The following is a 19,284-nucleotide window of genomic DNA, read 5'->3' as shown; positions in this document are numbered from 1 at the left end:
TAATAAAACACATTTGATTTTATTTTAAATATAAGTAATCTATATCTATACTATATATAAAGAAAATCCCCTATAAGTTGGTTGTGCCTCAATGGTAGAGCACTTACTTTACAAGTGAGAGGTAGGGGGATCAAACCTCACTACCACCAACTTATATGGGAGATAGCCAGGGTTCGAGTCCTGATCTCACCCGATTTTACCGGCTCCTCGCTGTCGTGCCATTTGGGGGTCGGGTTTTATCCGGTGAATCCCTCAACAGGTGGACCGCTAGGGGCTCCGTCCGTCCGGATTAGTGGCCGGCTCGGGCTACCTTTAGCCAATGGGGGCCGCGTACGAGGTACACGACGTTACTTAGTTGGCCGTTCAAATATATATATATATATATATATATATATATATATATATAAATAAAGAAAATCCCAAATACCTCTTAAATTTTAAGAGGTACCATCAACCATGCAAAAGATACAACACATAATGCATCAAATTATAAAATTTTAGGGGCACTTTTGTCTTTAGCCATATCAATGAACGGTTAACTTCAACTTGCTAAAAGTAAATTACAATTTTAGTCATTCAACTTCAATAAGTTTTTGTTAATTTTTATAATAGTTACATTTTACCCCTTATTTTAAACAAACTACTCCGCGACTTTTAAACGGCTATAACCTTTTCACACGTTAATATTTTAAAAAAAAAATAACACCATAAAAGCGAACATTTTATTATCTTTAATTTGAATATGAAATTGTTATAGTTTATTAATTTAAAAAAAAACAAACATGTTGTGTGATTACCAATTAGTACCGGCAAAAGGTCGGAAGGGTTCAACTCATGGGTCATAACTAATTAAGGTCAGAACAGGTCGATACAAAAAATGGTTATTTTGGTTCGGTTCTCGATAGGTTCAGGTCGAAAGAAGCCATGTCAAAACGAGCTTTGTGTTAAAACAATGTTTGGTTGGAACAGGTTTCTTGTCAAAACAGGTTGGGGTTAAAAAGTGGTTTACCTGAAATTACTGTACATTTCATCATTGCTTCTTGATTTTCGTCACCGGTTACGCGCGCTCAGGCATTTGTTACGCGGATGACATTGTTTATGTGTACTAGATTGCTCGTGTGTAGGCGTTGTGTAACGCGCTTACCGACACCCGTTACGCGTCTAATGTCACGTTAAGCACATACCATCGTCGGGATATGCACATACTGTTGCAAGGAACATACTGACACTGTAACGTTCGTGTGTATCCCGTTACATCGCACGAGCACCTAACTAGTTTGATGTAAACACGTGAAGAGGTCACGGATTCATGGTTATAGAACTTTTAATGGTTAACATTGTGGTTTGGTGTGCACATTGTTATAGTTGGTGTTAGTGAGTTAAAGATTCTAGTACTACATATTTAATTTCATTTAATTTCTTAGTAAATTACATCTTACATTTCTATTTTTGGACCATTCAAAAGTTTTTTCTTTTCTATTTTTATTTTTAGTATTTTGAGTAACTTAAAAGAATAAATAGGTGTTAATATTTAATCCAAACTTGATTGTTTATCAATTTCGTGATGAATAATGTTTACAAATAATCTTTATTTATAAACCTACAAATTCTAGACCAATAGCAATCCTTTTAAGACTTAACTAGGAGGAAACTAACTCAAAAACTATAAGTTTTGTAAGTACGGCATTTAAACCCATACTTACACAAGATTTACTAACATAACTTAGTATTATGTGTGACAATTAACTCAAGGTATGTATTGGACTTTGAATAAATTGTTATATATGGGTGGTCTTGGGTAGGTTAACATACTAAATTGACACAATTGAAAGTAGGAAAAGGACACCACGGATCAAGATAGTAAAAATAACAAATAACGAATCGTGTCCGGCATTATAGGAAGACGATGTTTTATTATCCATTTTTTTTTTGCTTTCCAGCTTTTCACTAACCTACTAAAAGCTCAATCACTATCAAATTTGTCCCAGGATTGAGTTCATTAATCTAATCAAATTGATCTCACGATTGAGTTCGTCAATTTCTCTCATAAATTGGTATCAATAGTGAGTTTATCAATTTACTTCCGAATTGATAGCTTGTTGCTTCAATTTCTCCTAATTTTGTTGTTTTTTCACTTGTTGATTTTAGTTTATGATTGTCAAAGTAAATTATTACTTTTTTTTTTTGCAAAACCACAATTTTTTACCACATTATTCTCCAGTAATCCAATCATAATGTTTGCTGACAAACACGAAGTTGGGGTTCATCGAGATGCCATGACAAACCTACATGTCGTCTTTTTGCTAAATATATCTCTTACTCGTCGCATCTCCATTAAGATCTCACTCCAATTCTTTCAATTTTGTTACGTGTTTCAATCTAGCATTAAGTTTAGGTTAAAATAGGGAAGCGAGTTAGGTGCTTAGGGTTGGAATCATGATTCAAGTAGCATGTTAAGTTGATTACGCTCCATTTGCAATGAAGTGGAAGTGAGCCCAACACTCAACAATTATCACAAAATATAAGATACGTGCTTCTAGTGTCAGTTATCATGATAAACCTTATAACTTCTTAATATGGTTGACAATTTGGTACATGTTTAAGACACGATAAAACGTGTTAATAAAAAAAATTGTGGTATGTGAATTTTTTATTAGGCTAGACGTCATCATTTTCCCTTATTGATATACGAAACTTAAAACAGTCTTATAGTCATGACAACAACAGTAGTTAAACGAGTTGTGTTCATGTTTGATACTTTTGTCAAGAGCGTCGTTTTTAACCTGTTAAACTTGTTAAGACACAAATTGTCAGCCATGCTTTTTAATATTGTAACAGCTCCACTTACTACACAATTAACCTCACACACCTATTTATATATGGTACCCCACAACTTTCATTTAGTTACAGAATCAACCCCATAACTTTTTTAATATTGTAATTCTAAAGTTTCACTAAATACACAATTAATCCCACAACCTTTTAACTATGGCAACTATAATGTTCCATTAACTTACACAAACAAGCTCACTAGTTTTTAATATGTTACAAACTGATATCGTAACAAATCAAAACTGATACCGAACGAGTTACCTCGAGTTTAAAAAACTAATTATGTATAGTTTTATAGTTATGTTATTGTTTAAAACCTAATATTTTATTTTTAAGATCCAGTCACTTATTTATAGACTTGGGCATAAAACCCGATTCTGAATCCAACACAACGTATCGGACCTGTCCTACCCAACCCACAGGTACAAACCAAGTTTTAGTTTTTTAAGAAACCGTACTCGAACCGAGAACCGAACCGGTAAAAAACCCGACCATACCTACAACCAGTTCCTACCCGACCCGGTTCTTGACCCGAAACGGTTAAAAAACCCCATGATTCATGCACCTTGTTTTACAACAAAGTAGAGATGCATAAACCAGGTATTTTCAAGAACCAGAATCGGGTAGGAACCGATTCCATGTATGATCAACAAAAATCAAAACCAAGTCAGGTAGGAATCAGTTCCAGGTATAGTCGGGTATTTAACCGGGTTTACCGGGTTTCTAGTTTTGACCGGGTAAAAGTTACAACAAAGGCCCATTGGCACTTAACAGACCAGTCAACTCTTGATAACAAACTTTGACGCGGCCCAATAATAATAAATAATAATAATAATAATCTTTTCCATCCACTACTGATAAACCCCTTGTTCATCATCATCTGTTAAAACCCTAGAAACCAGTTAAGTGGAAAATGATACAGTAGTTTAGTTTAATCAATACACATATACATACATACATATCCAATGGCAATGAGTCTAGGTGTAGGGTACTCATACCACCCTCATTTCCGTCTCAATTCTTATTATCTCCTCCGTCGTGTTTCCACTGTACGTTTTATTTCATTAACTCTTTTCTTCCTTCACTTCTTCTTTAATAAATTGTAAATGAACCAAACAGTTCGGTGGAAAGTTTTTCGTTAGTTTAATAAACAAATGTGTGGGCCCTGTGTGGGTAAAACTGAAATTGCACTAATTTGGTGAAAATAGCGTTAAAAGTGGCGGAAGGTTAATCAGGCAGCATCATGTGTTAGCGTTGATAGCCGAAAGACAAGGGTACATCATACATGCACCAATCAGCAGGGTCCCAATTGTCAGTGGCGAAGCTTGGTCACAAATGTCGGGGGGGGGGGGGGGGGCTCAAGTTTTTGGTCGAAAACGGGTAAGTTTACACTACGTATAAAAATTTTCGGACGAAAAACGGCTAAATTTACACTGCTGCGCAAAAAGACAGCGGGGGCCGGGCTCAAGTTTTTGGTCGAAAACGGGTGAGTTTACACTGCGTATAAAAATTTTCGGACGAAAAACGGCTAAATTTACACTGCTGCGCGAAAAAACAGGGGGGGGGGGCCTGGCCCTCAACATCCTTCGCCACTACCAATGGTTGAGTGTTGTGTGCCTTATGTCCAAGGCTTCATGCAAAACTACTATTGAGCTGGGGGTAAGACTAAAAGCAGCCTCTCTATTCCTACGGGGTAGGGGTAGAGGTAAGGTTGTCTACATCTTACCCTCCTCAGAAGCTACCATAGCTTTGCTATTGGTGGGATTTACTGAGTACGATGATGATAATGATGATGAGTTTAATAAATAAATGATGAACATTGAACACGAACAGAGGCCATGTTCGTTAAATTGTGTTTGGTTATGTCTGTTTAAAAATTATTAACTATAAAACAAAAATATATGTGTGTTAATGGATTGTGTGATTAATTTATATACAAAATTAAACATATGAATAAGAATATTAATTTAAACACCAACAAGAAATTAGTAGCCGAACCGAACATTGTTTGTGTTCACGAACAAGTTCATTTCCTTAATTAACGAACACGAACAAGAAATTGCGTTCGGTTTGCACCGTCTGTTTGTCTGATAAAAGTTTAACAGACGAACATGAACAAGGCCTTGTTCGGTTGTGTTCGGTTTGTTTACAAATTCTCTGTTAATCGTTGCGTTTCATGTGTATGAAGGTTCGACTGAGTTGTGTTGCAGCAATTGGTACAGTTGACGGTCCAGATAGTTTCTCCCCCGATTCTGTGCCCTGTGACGGAGGTATGTTAGATTTTTTATGATGTGTTTTTGACATTTTGTGTTGTTGATTGATTAATTGTGTTTGGAATTGAAGGTGTTGAAGACAAGAAATTAGCGCCAGAGTGGAAGAAGTTAAGCTTGAAAGAGTTTGGGATTACGAATTCGATGATATCAAAGCCTACACGGATTGTTCTTAACGGTCTTAAAAGACAAGGTTTACATGTTCATTTGTTGAATTTTGGAAGTGTTAATAATAATAATAATAATAATAATAATAATATTCTGCTTGTAAAAATGTACACATTTGGCTTATTTAATGCTTGAAGATTTATATTGTTATATATCTGCATTTTATAGGATTTGATGTATACCTTGTTGGCGGTTGTGTACGCGATCTAATACTAAAACGCACACCAAAAGACTTCGATGTGTTAACTACAGCAGAGTTAAAAGAGGTTAGTTAGTGAGTCATACTTATATTTTTTGTATTTTTGAATGTTGAATTAGATTACTGCATATAGGGCTGTAAATAAACCAAACGTTTGATGAATAGTTCGGCAGGAACGTTGTTGACGAATTGGTTTGTTTTTTTAAATTTATGCTAAACTTTTGGGAACATTGTTGTGTATCTTACCTCGCAGGTAACAAAAGCTTTTTCACGGTGTGAGATCGTTGGGAAACGGTTTCCTATTTGCCATGTGTACGTGTGTGACGATGTTGTAGAGGTTTGTGCTGATTCTAACAAGTCATGTTATTTTAATCATAGTGAATGCGTTAATTATTTATTTGACTAAAAGTGACTGATATTAATAGGTTTCGAGTTTCAGCACTTCAGCAAGAAACCGCTTGGTGGACACTGGTTTGACTTCTCGACAACATGATGACTTTGATGAAAAGGATCATAAGCGTTGGAGGAACTGTATGCAACAGGATTTAACTATAAACGGGTTTCTGCTTTGGCCTTGGGAACCTAAATCTTCAATGGCTTTGTTTCCAATATTATCTTGAATTGGTTCATTTTCCGTTCTTGTTTTTATCTTTCTTGAATATTCTTAACTCTTCCAAAAGTAGTAATTGGTTTTTGGTTTCGTTTGCAGATTGATGTTCAATCCATATAAAAATACAATTTACGACTATGTAGGAGGAGTCGAGGATATTAAAAAAACCAAAGTATGCATGCATCATTTAACATAAGTGTATTCTTTATAGTGTAACATTCTTGTATTAATATTAGAGGTGACAAATGTGACCCATTGGGTTGAATGGGTTGTATTAAAATGTATATAATGGGTCAAACTAAAAATAGAAAATGATTGAAATGGGTCAAAACGGGTTGACATTTCTTGAAGGTTTTTTTTTTTTTAATGGAACGAGAAAATGGAGGAAACTTTTTAGTACTTTTACTTTTTTAGTTTTTGATTTGTATTTCTAGTTATGATTTTTTTTAAAACAAATTGAACTTTTTAATGAGGGGTTTTTGAAATGGGTTTAAAATGGGTTGAGATTTCAAAAACCCCTCATTAAAATTCAAAAAATATAATTAAAAAATTATAATTTGAAATATAAATCAAAAACTAAAAAAGTAAAAATACTAAAAAGTTGTCTCCGTTTTTCTCGTTCCATAAAAAAACCCGACAAATGTCAACCTGTTTTGACCTGTTTCAACATTTTCTATTTTTAGTTTGACTCATTCTGACCCATTATATACATTTTAATACAACCCATGGGTTACATTTGCCACCCCTAATTAATATAAATTTGTTGTAGGTGCGAACTGTTCATCCTGCCGGGTTCTCATTCGTTGAGGATTGTGGTAAGTTTTTCAATTTTGATTTAATTTATTTTATTTTATAATACTATTTTTTTACTGATTCTGCATCCTAAACATTTCATAATGTTGCAGCTCGCATACTACGTGCCATTAGAATATCTGCTCGTTTAGGGTTTGGTTTTTCTAGAGAAACTGCACGGGCTATAAAACACCTTGCGCACTCGGTTCTTCTGCTTGACAAGGTATTTAATTATTTATTTGCTAATTCTAATCACACCTTTTATTCTTTTGTTTGATACTTAAAAAAGAACAAATTCGATATTAATCTTTTAATCATTATGTTTGAAGGGGAGGCTTCTTATGGAAATGAATTACATGCTAGCATACGGTTCTGCAGAACCATCATTGAGGGTATTATGGAGATTCGGTCTCTTAGAACTACTCTTACCGACTCAGGTAAAAGAGTTACTAACTTTATAGTCAATTTTGCATCTATTGACTTGTTTTCATTTTTGTCAGGCGGCGTATTTTGTTAGTGACGGTTTTAGGAGACGCGATAAGAAGAGTAACATGCTTTTGGTAACCTTAACTATGACTTTATACTTCACACTTTACTAGGGGTGCAAACGAGCCGAGCCGAGCCTGACTAGGCTCGAGCTCGGCTCGTTTAACTTACACAGAGCTCGAGATCGAGGTCGTTTCGATCTCTATTTTTAAAGCTCGAGCTCGGCTTGGGCTTGTTTACTATTTCTTAATTAATATTTATATGTTTATAATTATTTTTATATATTTTTTTCAATTAATTCTATATTTAACTTAATATATATTTTTAAATATAAAATTAATTGATAAAATATATAAAAATAATTATAAACATATAAATATTAATTAAGAAATAGTAAACAAGCCCGAGCCGAGCTCAAAGTTTAGAAATAGAGATTAATTAACAATTATTAAATATATACTATAAAAAATATATTAACTCCAGGCTCGCTTAGGCCCGCGAACCGGCTCGAGCTCGATAAGTGAAGCTCAGGCTTGTTTATTAAACGAGCTAACTTTTAGGCTTGAGCTTGTTTAAGCTCAGCTTGATGTAGCTTTTTCACGAGCCGATCTCGAGCAGCTCGGCTCGTTTGCACCCCTACACTTTACATATGCTTATTGTTATTAGTGAGCTGTAACAAAAATAATACACATCATATTGTATTAACCGCAGTCATTATTTTCAAACATGGATAAACTTCTAGCACCAGACAAACCATGTCATTGCAGTTTATGGTAAGTTTTTGACAATATGCATAATAATGTGAATGAGTTTTTACTTTCTAGTTACATCAACATATTATTATTTACAGGGTGGCGATTTTAGCGTTCCACATGGCGGTGTTAGAGCGACCAAGGGAACCATTAGTGGTTGCTGCATTTAGCCTAGCTGTGCATAACGGTGGAGATATGGAGGAAGCTATTAGCATAGCTAGAAAAATATCCAAACCGCATGTTACAACTTACCGTGAGTTATCAGAGCCTAAAAACAACTTTGAAAATAAGGCACTCAAGAAAGAGGTTTTGGAGCTTGGATTGTTGGTTAATAAGGCGCTAACTTATATGACGGATACATATTGTGTCAAAGGCGATGAGTAGCTACCCTAAAGCACCTTATTCTGATCTGGTAATCAACGGTTTCTTTGATAATGTTGCCGTGTAGTTTTGGAATTTATTTATATCTATACTACCATATATATTCGTTTTTTTAATTTCATTTTAAACCAACTTTCATACGTTAATATATATTTGTTTTAAATTTACACCATAAAAACGAGCATTTGTTTTTTAATTTGAGTGTGGCGTTGATATAGTCTTTTTATTTACTTCAAAAAAGGTTACCGTGTTACATAATTTACCAACTTTTGTGTTGCTGCATCGCACAGGCACCTTTCTAGTACATGATTAACGTTATTTGTGCAGGTGTTCATTTCTCTTCACATGTATTTAAAGGCGGTGAAGATATTTGAATGTGTGAATCAAGGTAAGGAAGCCAGATTTGTGCCAAAGCAAGGTGGCAAGATTAATTATGAGATGCTGGCGATCGGAAGCATACAGGAAGTGCGACATGTGTTTGCTAGGATTGTATTCGATACCGTATTTCCTTTAGACCTTGGTTAAGTTTAAAGAATGATGTAAGGAGGAGTCATTATTAGAAATTTGAAAACAGTCTTCTATAAAGTTGTATTTTATTATTTTGCCTGTATACAAATCCCTGAAAAGTTGTATTGCAGTGAAATTATAGAACAACATTATTTTTTTTAATTATATTACCCCTTATCAATGAATTAAGGTTACCAATTTTGCTACAAATATTATCAATAGTTAACGAAAGTTATCTATTTTAACTTTTTTTTATTTTTGTACATAAACTACAAATCCATTAATTTGCAAAAGTTATTTATTTTTAAGATTAGCATGAAAAAATGGACACCAATCAGAAGTCATGTATTAGATTACTAATTTAGCCACAAATATGAGAAAAAAAAAAGTGAATGCTTTCTGCATAAACTGTTGATTTCTGCTCAAAACCACATCATGAACCATTAACATCAATGGTAGTCAATGCTACAAATTTTGTCTTTGCCGGAACCATAGAAGCAGACTCGTTAGACTAGGGATGCAAACCAGCCGAGCTGCTCATGAGCTACTCGAGATTGACTTGTGAAAAAGCTCAATTGAGCCCAAGCCGGTCCCGAACTGCACTTATTGAGTTCGAGCTAGCTCGCGAGCCTAAACAAGCATGCCATTAACATAATTTTTGTATTACATATTTATTAGTTATCGATTAATCTATTTAATATTATCAAAATATAACTGAATTATATATATTATCTTATATAAAATTATAAATAATTGAAAATGGTATATAAAAAAATAATTATAAGTATACAAAAATAGATTAAGAAAATACTAAACACACCGAGCCTGAGTCGAGCTCGAGCTTGAAAAAATACTCACGAGCCAAGCTCTAAAAATAGAGATCGAAATGGACCAAGCTCAAGTTTGCAAGAGATGAATTATTGAGTTGGGTCAAAACGGGTGTGAAGAAAAAAATATGCATTTTTGCACACCCTAAATTTGAATATTTGTTTAGGTCATTGTTCTATTCAACCACCAAAATTTTCTCATTTATCATCTTTACAACGTGACTCACGTTATTTGCCTTGAATTTTCTCATTTATTTATTATCTTTACAACGAGACTCGCATTTTGTTTCGAAAGCAAAATAAGTTGACACTAAAGAAAGCTTTGTCATTACTTTGAAAAACCTGCATACCACATACGGTTTCTTGAAAAATATGCAGCACACCTCATTAAATGATGCCCAAAATGAAGGGATATGAACCCTGTACAAAAATGTTTCGCGTAACAATTTCGGTAACCAAAAACCCGAGACCAAACCCCTACCATTAACCTAATGTTATCTACTCATAAAAAAAAATCCCTTCTCAATGCCATAAAAATCACTTTGTCGTCAATTTTCCTTTTGGAAGTCAGCGCCCCACCGCCACTAGTAGGCCTATAAAAAAATTACCGTTTACGGTTTATCATCCTCTTTCGAAACAACAAATATTATAATCATTGTTTTATAGTATATAAAGAGTGGAAGAAACTTACAGCCCAACAGCTACTTTAAAAGCATCATAAATCCCCCATTGTGCTCCAGTAAGCATTCCAATCATTAAAATACGAAGAGGAAGACCGCGAGTGAACAAACCCAACAAACCGAGCGTCTGAACAGCCTGCACCAAAAAGAATAAACACTATAAATATAAAAAATTAAGGTTAAAATAATACATATAAAAGACTTGAATGTGACTCACATTGCTGACGGTAGCCCCTTGTGAATTATTAAGAAAAGATACTAAATTATCAGCAGGGTGAGAAACAATAGCACATAGTACACCCGCTACATACCCGCCAGCAAAGCTAACTCCAAGCTGCAAACTTTTGCTACATTCATCCTTTAGTATGGGGATGGCGTGCTTGTATATCATCTCCACTATTGTTTCAAAACATGCAAACTTCATCATTGTATCTGAAAACATGTACATAATAATAAACAATTAATATAAATGACAATATGCATATCTCCATGTAAGAATGATACAAAAACTATTGACAATGTATAATCTTAACTTACATGGAATCTGTCGCCCCCATAGAGGTCCTAGCCCCTTGTACAACCTATATAAAAATAAGCAATTTTATTTAGAAAAAAAATAACTGTATAATACTATAATAATTAATAAATATGCATCTGATCTGAAATTACCCAGCAGTGCCTTCAGCGTTAATGAACTTTAGGAAGCTATCTGATATACCTGTGGCAAATCCGGGATTTGTTTGGACGCGAACCTTAACTGCTTCGAAAGGGCAAAGGGCAATTCCAGCAATGAGCTCTGCAGATGCAGAACCTGCAAGGTAGATGAAGGTTTTGTATTTGGCTGCATTCTCTGGACCAGCAATGTCAGCATAAGCCTTTTTGAAGAATTCATAAAACCCAAATTTACAAGCACCCTGTACACTGTATCCTAGCAAGGTTGGCACCCAGCCTGCGAAAAATCCTTTAATTCCATGCTCTTTCAATAATGTTCCAAAACCAGAAGCAATATTCTTGTATTTTGCAGGGTTGATCTGAAGATTTTTGGATATACATGAAATGTTTGTTAAGCAATGTAACTAAGACAGAATTCAAAGTGGCATGGCTGTAATACTAAAAGGAGTCAAATCATTACAGTGATCAAGAAATTATATAAAACTAGTTCCTGTAGGTTTTTCATGAACCTATTAATTAATTGCAAGTTGAGGTCATCATGAACTTTAATTAATATTCTAAAGCTTTTGTATAAGAGTATGTATTATGGTAGTGTAAAAGGAGCGCCAATAGACCTAGCGCCAAAAGGTGCGAAAGGGGCACGAGGGCAGCATAGCCATCAAGGTAGTGGGCCTAAAAGCTTGTTTCTTTAGTTTTTTATTTTTTAATTAATATATTAACCGAGGCTTGTTTCTTTGACCTTTTATACCTTTTTTTAACTAATATATGAACCAATTATTTATCTCCACCTCACCCAACTAATTAATATATTAACCAATCATTTATCTCCTTTTGCCAACTTAGTGCGGACGTGGCGCAATTTACCCCTTTCACATAGCCCTTTCTACCCTCCCATAACACATAGCCTAAGATATTTTGATGTACATCAAGTTTTCCTTTGAAAATGACAATGCTCTGCATCAAGCAATAATACATAAGCTACACAGCAGAAATCTACATTGCAAGTGCAGATCACAGCTTTTATATTAACGCATAATCAAATTCAATCCAAACCTCATAACAATCTATAGAAACCGCAAAGTGATTAGCTTCATAAACCTAATAACTAACAATATATCATATTGAACTATAGTAAGAACAGCGACATCATCTGCACAACAGAAATCCACATTTGCAACTCCGGATCACAGATTTTGTATCAATACATAATCAAATTCAATCCAAATCTAATATGATCTACAGAAACCGCAACCGATTAGCAAAATTGAAGCGTATTGTGTCATTCCAGTATGCAACTATCGTAAACCGAATTACTAACAATACATCATACTGAACTATAGCAAGAACAGAATTGTAAGAGTTTGAAATCATCTGCACAACAGAAATCTACATATGCAAGTGCAGATCAGAGTTTTTACATCAATGCACAATCAAATCCAATCAAACCTAGTAACAATCTACAGAAACTGCAAGCTATTAACAAAACTGTAGCAGTGAAGCGTATTGCGTATAGTGTGACTCCAGTATATAACTATCGTAAACCTAATAAAAGTCATCAGAAACCACACGCGATTAGCAAAATTGAACCATATTGTGTTACCCCCGCTTATCCAACTCTCTATTGTAATTTGATCCTTTTTTTTGATAAAAAAACAAAAACAAAAATAAAAATGCATAATCATATTCAATCCAAACCTAAACAGAAACCGCACGCAATTAGCAAAATTGAACCGTGTCGTGTAATCCAGTATTCAACTATTTTTAACCAAATAATTATCAATATATCAATGCATAATCAAATTCAATCCAAACCTAATAACAATCTACAGAAACCGCACACAATTAGCAAAACTGAACCGTATAGTGTCACTCCAGTATAGTAACCTACTAAATAACAACATATCAATGCATAATCAGATTCAATCCAAACCTAACAACGATCTACAGAAACCGCACCAATTAGCAAATTGAACCGTATCATGTGACTCCAGTACGCACTATCACAAACCTCAAAATTATCAAAATATCAATGCATAATCAAATTCACTCCAAACCTAACAACAGTACAGAAACCGCACGCGATTATCAAAATTGAGCCGTATCGTGTCACTCCAGTATGTATCTATCATAAACCTAAAAATTATCAATATATCAATGCATAATCATATTCAATCGAAAACCTAATAACGACCTACAGAAACCACAACCGATTACCAAAATTGAACCTTATAGTGTGACTCCAGTATACAGCTATCATAATCGTAAACCTAATAAATACCTATATATTATATTAAACTATATCATTTTGAGCTAACTAGGTTTTACTCATAAAGCAAATACTCGTTACTAATAACAGAAATGTACCTGCATATTGCATTTAACAATATCAAGCGGAGTAACGGCCATATGCGTAAGTCCACAGCTGAAAACACCACCTATACTACACTTAGCGTAATAACCAGGCGAAAAAACCTCCAGATCGCCGTTAGACGCCGACGAACACGAACAATTACGCGGCGGCTTCGTAATCAAATGCTCGAACTCGATCAGATACTTCGATGAAGACGAGTACAGGAACATCGGTATCACCGATTGGCGCGAATTCTCCATTATTAACAGTATATGTAATTGTGAGTATTATTATTATTGTAACTGCTTGCAGCACACTGTTATGTTAAATTGTTATTAGTAATAATAATAATATAACGGAGATGACGAAGAATAAGAAGAAGAATTTGGAAGGTTTATAAATGTATGCGCATTTCAAGGGTTGTTTGGCTTTTCGGGTTTTATAATATTTGAATTAGCCTTTAGTTTCGGGAAAATGCTCAAAATAAGCGTTTATGAAAACGTTTTTCAGGTTTTAGGTGTCATTTGCAAGAAATTCTCAAAATAGGTATTATAAACTAGTCGTGATGAGTAGTTTATGATTACACACGAGTAGTTTGTAGAACCACTTAAAACTTGTCACGTGCCCTTAAATTAACCGTAACGAGCAGATTCACTAATCATTTACTCATCATGACTAAATAAGTTTCATGCCTCGTAATCAACGCCCACGAGTAATTCATACGTCCTTTAGTCGCGGCGACTAGTTTACCTGGTTTACATTCATACACGAGTAGTTTATTAGTAGTTAACTAGTCGCGACTAGTTTAACCTTACAATCTACTCGTCGCGACTAAAGAACTTATGAATTACTCGTGGGCGTTGATTACGAGGCATAAAACTTATTTAGTCGTGACAAGTAAATGATTAGTAAATCTGCTTGTTATGTTAGTTTAAATACTCTTGTCAAGATTTAATTGGTTATACAAATTACTCGTCACGACTAGATTATAATACATATTTTGAGAATTTCTTGCAAATGACACCTAAAACCTGAAAAACGTTTTCGTAAACGCTTATTATAGGAATTTTCTCTTTAGTTTTTAGTCAGCTTAAACCGGTGTCACATGTCTCATGATTATGAGATGGTGTTATTTGACATTTGGTTATTGGTAGCATTTAAAATAAGGGAAATGAACAATATATTTATTTGACCGAATAATATTGACAAATTGTATTAGAAGAGTGGCGTTTTAGCGGTACTCTGATGACTTTTTTTTAGAAATATTGCTGGTTCGAGTCTCAATTATAACAAAAAAAAAATGTTGTGTCACTTGTGTGTGAGATGGGGTTTTACCATTGTGAGTTGGAGTTGGGGTTTTCCCTTGAATGGGTGATGGTTTGGTCACCAGCATTGTCAGCCATTGTGGGCGTGGGTGGCCCTTTGCCATTGATATACCCGGGTGGCAGGGTTTTGTTGGTCGTTCAAAAAAATATCGACAAAATGTAAATTTCATCTAAAACTCGTATACCGATTATTTTTTATATAACTAGTTGACGAGGTTTTTAACCAACCAGATTCTGATAGTACTTGTTCAAAAATCTCGCCAAACACGTAAATAATCCTGTTGGCTCCGACAATTAATAAAAAAGAAAAAGAAAAACTATCGACATGATGGTTTTACAATGCGGCATAATCCGGTTGGTTAAAAATTTCATCAAGTAATTATTAAAAATAGGTCGAGAAGTTTAAGTTTGAAACTAACTCAAAATTATGACAAGCTTTGTAATTTTGTACCTAAATAAGTGGATGTTAAGAGTATAAAAATAGATACTTGAATTTATTCGCGTATTTGAATAGGTGAAAGTTAATTCGTGTTTGAGTAGACAAGCTTTGTAATTTTGGGCCTAAATAAGTGGATGTTAAGAGTATAAAAATAGATAATGGAATTTATTCGTGTATTTGTATAGACGAAACTTATTTCGCTTTTGAGTAGTCGAAGATCAATTCGCATAAAATAAAGAGGTACAAAAACTAATTGGAGAAACTAGATCAATAGAAAGAAGGAAACGTTGCAGTGAAATATTCTAAAAAATTAATTTGATCACTTTTTATGTAAAGTTGTAGCAGCTAGTGTTGTCAAATGTCAATCTAGAAGATGCAAGTACAACCACCCTTTCTCTTTTGGGTCTACATACCTTTTGTGGTTGGGTGAAAAAAAGGGAGTAATCAATACTTCTGAAATGGAAAATATCTCTGTTTTAAAAACAGGTACCCCGGTCCGGTCGATTGAACCGGTAATATCGAGTTTCTCATATAATGTCGGTATTTTGAGCCCTGCATTTTAGACGGGTTGTTAGAACATCAAAACAAACGGTATTTTTTAAAAATACTGGCTTTGAGCCCAAGAAATTTTTGATAATTTGCAGCACAAATTTTTTAAAAATTACTTTTAACCTATCGATTAGCATGAAACGAGTAAACTTTTGTGTTATATTTTGAAAATCGGGTGCTTTAGTATTATTTTTTTATTATGGCTTAACTTTTGGATTATATATTATTATGGAAACATATACTTTTTGATTATTTTTTGAGTTGAAGTTACATTTATATGAAATTACAGGGTAAATTATTAAGCCCGGTTGAACATCCCGGTACAACCCAATTCAGAAGGTTGTACAATTTTTTAGTCCAATCTGATACGAGTTAAAAACCATTTTTAAAAACATTGGAAAATATTGTCACATACGTGAATCAATGCGCAAGCCTAAATGTGAAATTTTAAAAATGTCTCACATAAATTTAATAGCATATATATATATATATATATAAAATACATATATATATATATACTGGCAGACACGTAACTCAAATATAAAGTAAGTCATGGACGCATGGGTAAAATTATTCCGACTTTAAAAAGAGTGTAAATAATAATAAGTACTTCATGAATATTAGAATAGGTATAATTTAGATAAATAAAACTATAATATAATATCATATTGTTAATATTTAATTGTCATCATATAGGAAAATGGGATGAAGACATGAAGTAACAAGTAGAAGTGGCGACTACGACAATATTTGAGTGGATAAGGTGACAACGTATAACAAAAACAAACAAAAGTATATAGGAATATCCTATTATACATTCAAACCAAAATATAGAAAACACACTATAAATTAGCGAAACTAAACAAGAGCTTTAGTTCCTTATACATATATTTTTTTTAAAGTTCATGTGTTTCTATAGCAATGGTCGATTCAAAATAAATGAGCTTTTAAAAGTATATGCAGATTATTTTTCTTGTTTTTTGTTTGATAGATAAAAAGGCATCACTAACTTTGTGAAGGTTGGTTATACACACATAGATGATGTTATTTAGACTTATTAAAAAGGATGTGGGCGCATATGAGCATTTAAAAAGGTTAGAGGGCTTTTGTGTAAGTGGCTTCTATTCAATGTGCCAATGTTTAATAGTTGATTTTTTTAGCTTTTCTTTAGTGGTTCACTTTTTTTTATTTAACTAGTGTATTTTTTAATGTTTAATAGTATGTGTTTAATTATTATTGAAATTTTGTTTGATACGGTTCTATTTTTTTGTTTTTGTTTTTGTTTGGTAACCAACTTCTTTTAAGGTTCCATTTGGTTTTCTTAACATTTATTTTTATGAAGAAGTCACTTTTCATTGTTTCTAAATAAAATATACTATTATGACACGTTTTCTTATTTATATTCCAACGTTCAGATGCATGCTATTGCAAACGCATCACGGGCATGACGTTATTTTATACGCATTCTACTTAACATTAAAAATGTTATAGCACAAGTTCTTGAAACACAATGAGTACACTTGATTAATGCGTATATTTTCTTTTGCTGCCTCACACGATTGTTTTTTTTTTCCTATTTTTATATCAATACTTTCATAATATGAGTGTTTGTAAACTCCATACACTTCTCTTTACTTTACTTTTTAACCATGTCAATATAACCCTACAACGCGTGGCAACATCCATTATCTATTATTTTCTATGTCTCATTAAAAGTATCATGGTTTGAAAAACATAGAGTTTAAAGTAGACTGAATGATTATTTTTTTTTTGCTTATCAAATGACAATAATGTTCTTGGGAAATTGAGTCTATCAATATTGTTTATTAATATTAGTTGTTTGTGTTTAAAGGGTAAATTTGAAAATTGACTAATAAATTTTAAAAGTAGAAATTTGTAGTGAAACAAATAAAAAAAATATGGATACTTTTAAGGTTTAACGGGACAGAGGAAGTAACATTTATGAATGTTACAGGCCAATTGCCTTACTATGTGGTAAAATAAAAATAATTAAATCTTTAACTTTTAAAAATAAAAACCAAATATATAGTATGGATTTGACATGCAAAATACGTGAAGGCTACATACGAGTCCATTAGAACTTAGAAGTTGCTATCAAGATATTTATGGAGTCAAAATGTTTCACTCTCTAGAAGTTTATAAAAAAATTCCTTTTATTACCATGTTTACTCTTATGTCATATCATTAGTATATTCCTAGGATAACTGCTTATGTAGTTGGTCCTTATTCATGATATTCGACTAGGTGTCTCTCTATGGTTACTTGTGGTGGGGCTTTAAACATCAAGTTAAAGCGTCATGGTCACATCAGTGTCACGTAGCAATAAGACTTTAACTAACACATCCTTTTAACAATGTGTTGTGGTTCAAAGCCCCGTTACCACGCCATTTCCTTTTTTAATGTTACCAAGTTATCATTTCCTTGTAGGGCCGGCTTATTGATTTTGGAGGCCTAAATCAAAATGATATTTTGTGGCCCTTTTATCACAATTATTTAGAAAAAAATGCTAATAATGAGTCTCAAACTCGTGACATGCAATGCAACACGCAAGTTTACTACCAGACCAACATGCATCTTTATTTGTATTCCCCTAATTAAATATATATCCATATACAACGTTTTTTTTTAATTGGAAGGCCTTGACTAAGTGTGAGCCTAAAGCCCTATCTTTATTTTGCTGGCTCACGGGCCAGCTCTGTTCCCTTGTTTATCGCGATTCGTCGGGGCTTAACACCCCGGTGCAGTGTTAAAGCCCGTTACCACATCACATTACTTTTTTCTTCCGCGCTTGTTGAAGCTCCATAACTAGAGGTTTAACGGTCCAAGTTTTATCGCAAGCACCTTCCTCTTCGAGTCTCCGTCCTCTTCGCCTAGTACGAGGCCTACCCAAGAACTAAAAAAATCATATCATATATAATATATGCATCCTTCGAAAGATGGTTAAATATCTTTTAAAAACTTATTTATATTTTAAATAAAAGGACGCAGTTATAATAGAGAGACATGTATGCGAGCAACAAACTCCCCCCCTATTTTGAATAACAAAACAATCATACTGAAAATAAAGTTATCATTCTTTGACGTTGTTGAGTTACTGTATGTGACCCGCTGAAAATAAAATATATTTAAATTCAATAATGTGAATGTTATATTCTTTTCACGTGTTTCAAGTCAAATCCTCTTAAAATCACCAATGGACCCTACTCAATTCTTTTAGATCGATGAGCCTACTTATAAAACTTTCGAATAAACTCAAGTACAAAGTTTATACAAACTAACTTAATAGATTATAAAAAACAACAGACAAAATAATCAACATGGTTTCGTGGTGTAGTTGGTTATCATGTCAGTCTAACACACTAAAGGTCTCCGGTTCGAACCCGGGCGAAGCCATTTATTTTTATTACTTTTTTATTAGCACCAA

General features: G+C 33.6%; 1 protein-coding gene, 1 non-coding gene and 1 pseudogene across 3 annotated transcripts; 2 read left to right on the top strand and 1 right to left on the bottom strand.

Moving 5' to 3' along the window:
- Positions 1-3,797: 3,797 nt before the first annotated feature.
- Positions 3,798-9,060, top strand: LOC143545638 (uncharacterized; annotated as a pseudogene). Its single transcript, XR_013137468.1, has 14 exons — positions 3,798-3,881; positions 5,021-5,102; positions 5,176-5,295; positions 5,439-5,536; positions 5,723-5,806; positions 5,895-6,028; positions 6,179-6,251; positions 6,849-6,894; positions 6,985-7,094; positions 7,201-7,308; positions 7,372-7,431; positions 8,069-8,130; positions 8,208-8,521; positions 8,818-9,060. The product of XR_013137468.1 is annotated as an uncharacterized LOC143545638 (transcript).
- Positions 9,061-10,036: 976 nt separating this feature from the next.
- On the bottom strand, positions 10,037-13,926 carry LOC143545656 (mitochondrial phosphate carrier protein 3, mitochondrial-like). The gene is made up of 6 exons (XM_077037501.1): positions 13,541-13,926; positions 11,174-11,535; positions 11,042-11,085; positions 10,722-10,936; positions 10,516-10,640; positions 10,037-10,417 (listed from the first exon to the last, which is right to left on the bottom strand). The coding sequence occupies exons 1-6, from the start codon at positions 13,784-13,786 to the stop codon at positions 10,327-10,329; spliced, it is 1,083 nt and encodes a 360-aa protein (XP_076893616.1). The 5' UTR covers positions 13,787-13,926; the 3' UTR covers positions 10,037-10,326.
- A 5,253-nt stretch (positions 13,927-19,179) lies between these two features.
- Positions 19,180-19,253, top strand: TRNAV-AAC (transfer RNA valine (anticodon AAC)). The gene has a single exon. It is a non-coding gene; the product is annotated as a tRNA-Val (tRNA).
- Positions 19,254-19,284: the final 31 nt, after the last annotated feature.

Source organism: Bidens hawaiensis, unplaced genomic scaffold (genome assembly GCF_021521415.1).
Source record: "Bidens hawaiensis isolate Kalapana, Puna unplaced genomic scaffold, B.hawaiensis_p1.1 tig00013988_1, whole genome shotgun sequence".
NCBI classification, from domain to species: Eukaryota; Viridiplantae; Streptophyta; class Magnoliopsida; order Asterales; family Asteraceae; genus Bidens; species Bidens hawaiensis.
Note: the sequence above shows the minus strand (reverse complement) of the source record. Positions and strands in the feature narration are given on the sequence as shown.

Coding starts and splice junctions, on each gene's coding strand:
- LOC143545656 (XM_077037501.1), bottom strand. CDS start 13,786: ATGGAGAATTCGCGCCAATCGGTGATACCGATGTTCCTGTACTCGTCT. Junction 10,937..11,041: donor ATGGGGGCGACAGATTCCAT/GTAAGTTAAGAT, acceptor ACATGTTTTCAG/ATACAATGATGAAGTTTGCA. Junction 10,641..10,721: donor AAGGGGCTACCGTCAGCAAT/GTGAGTCACATT, acceptor TTTTTGGTGCAG/GCTGTTCAGACGCTCGGTTT.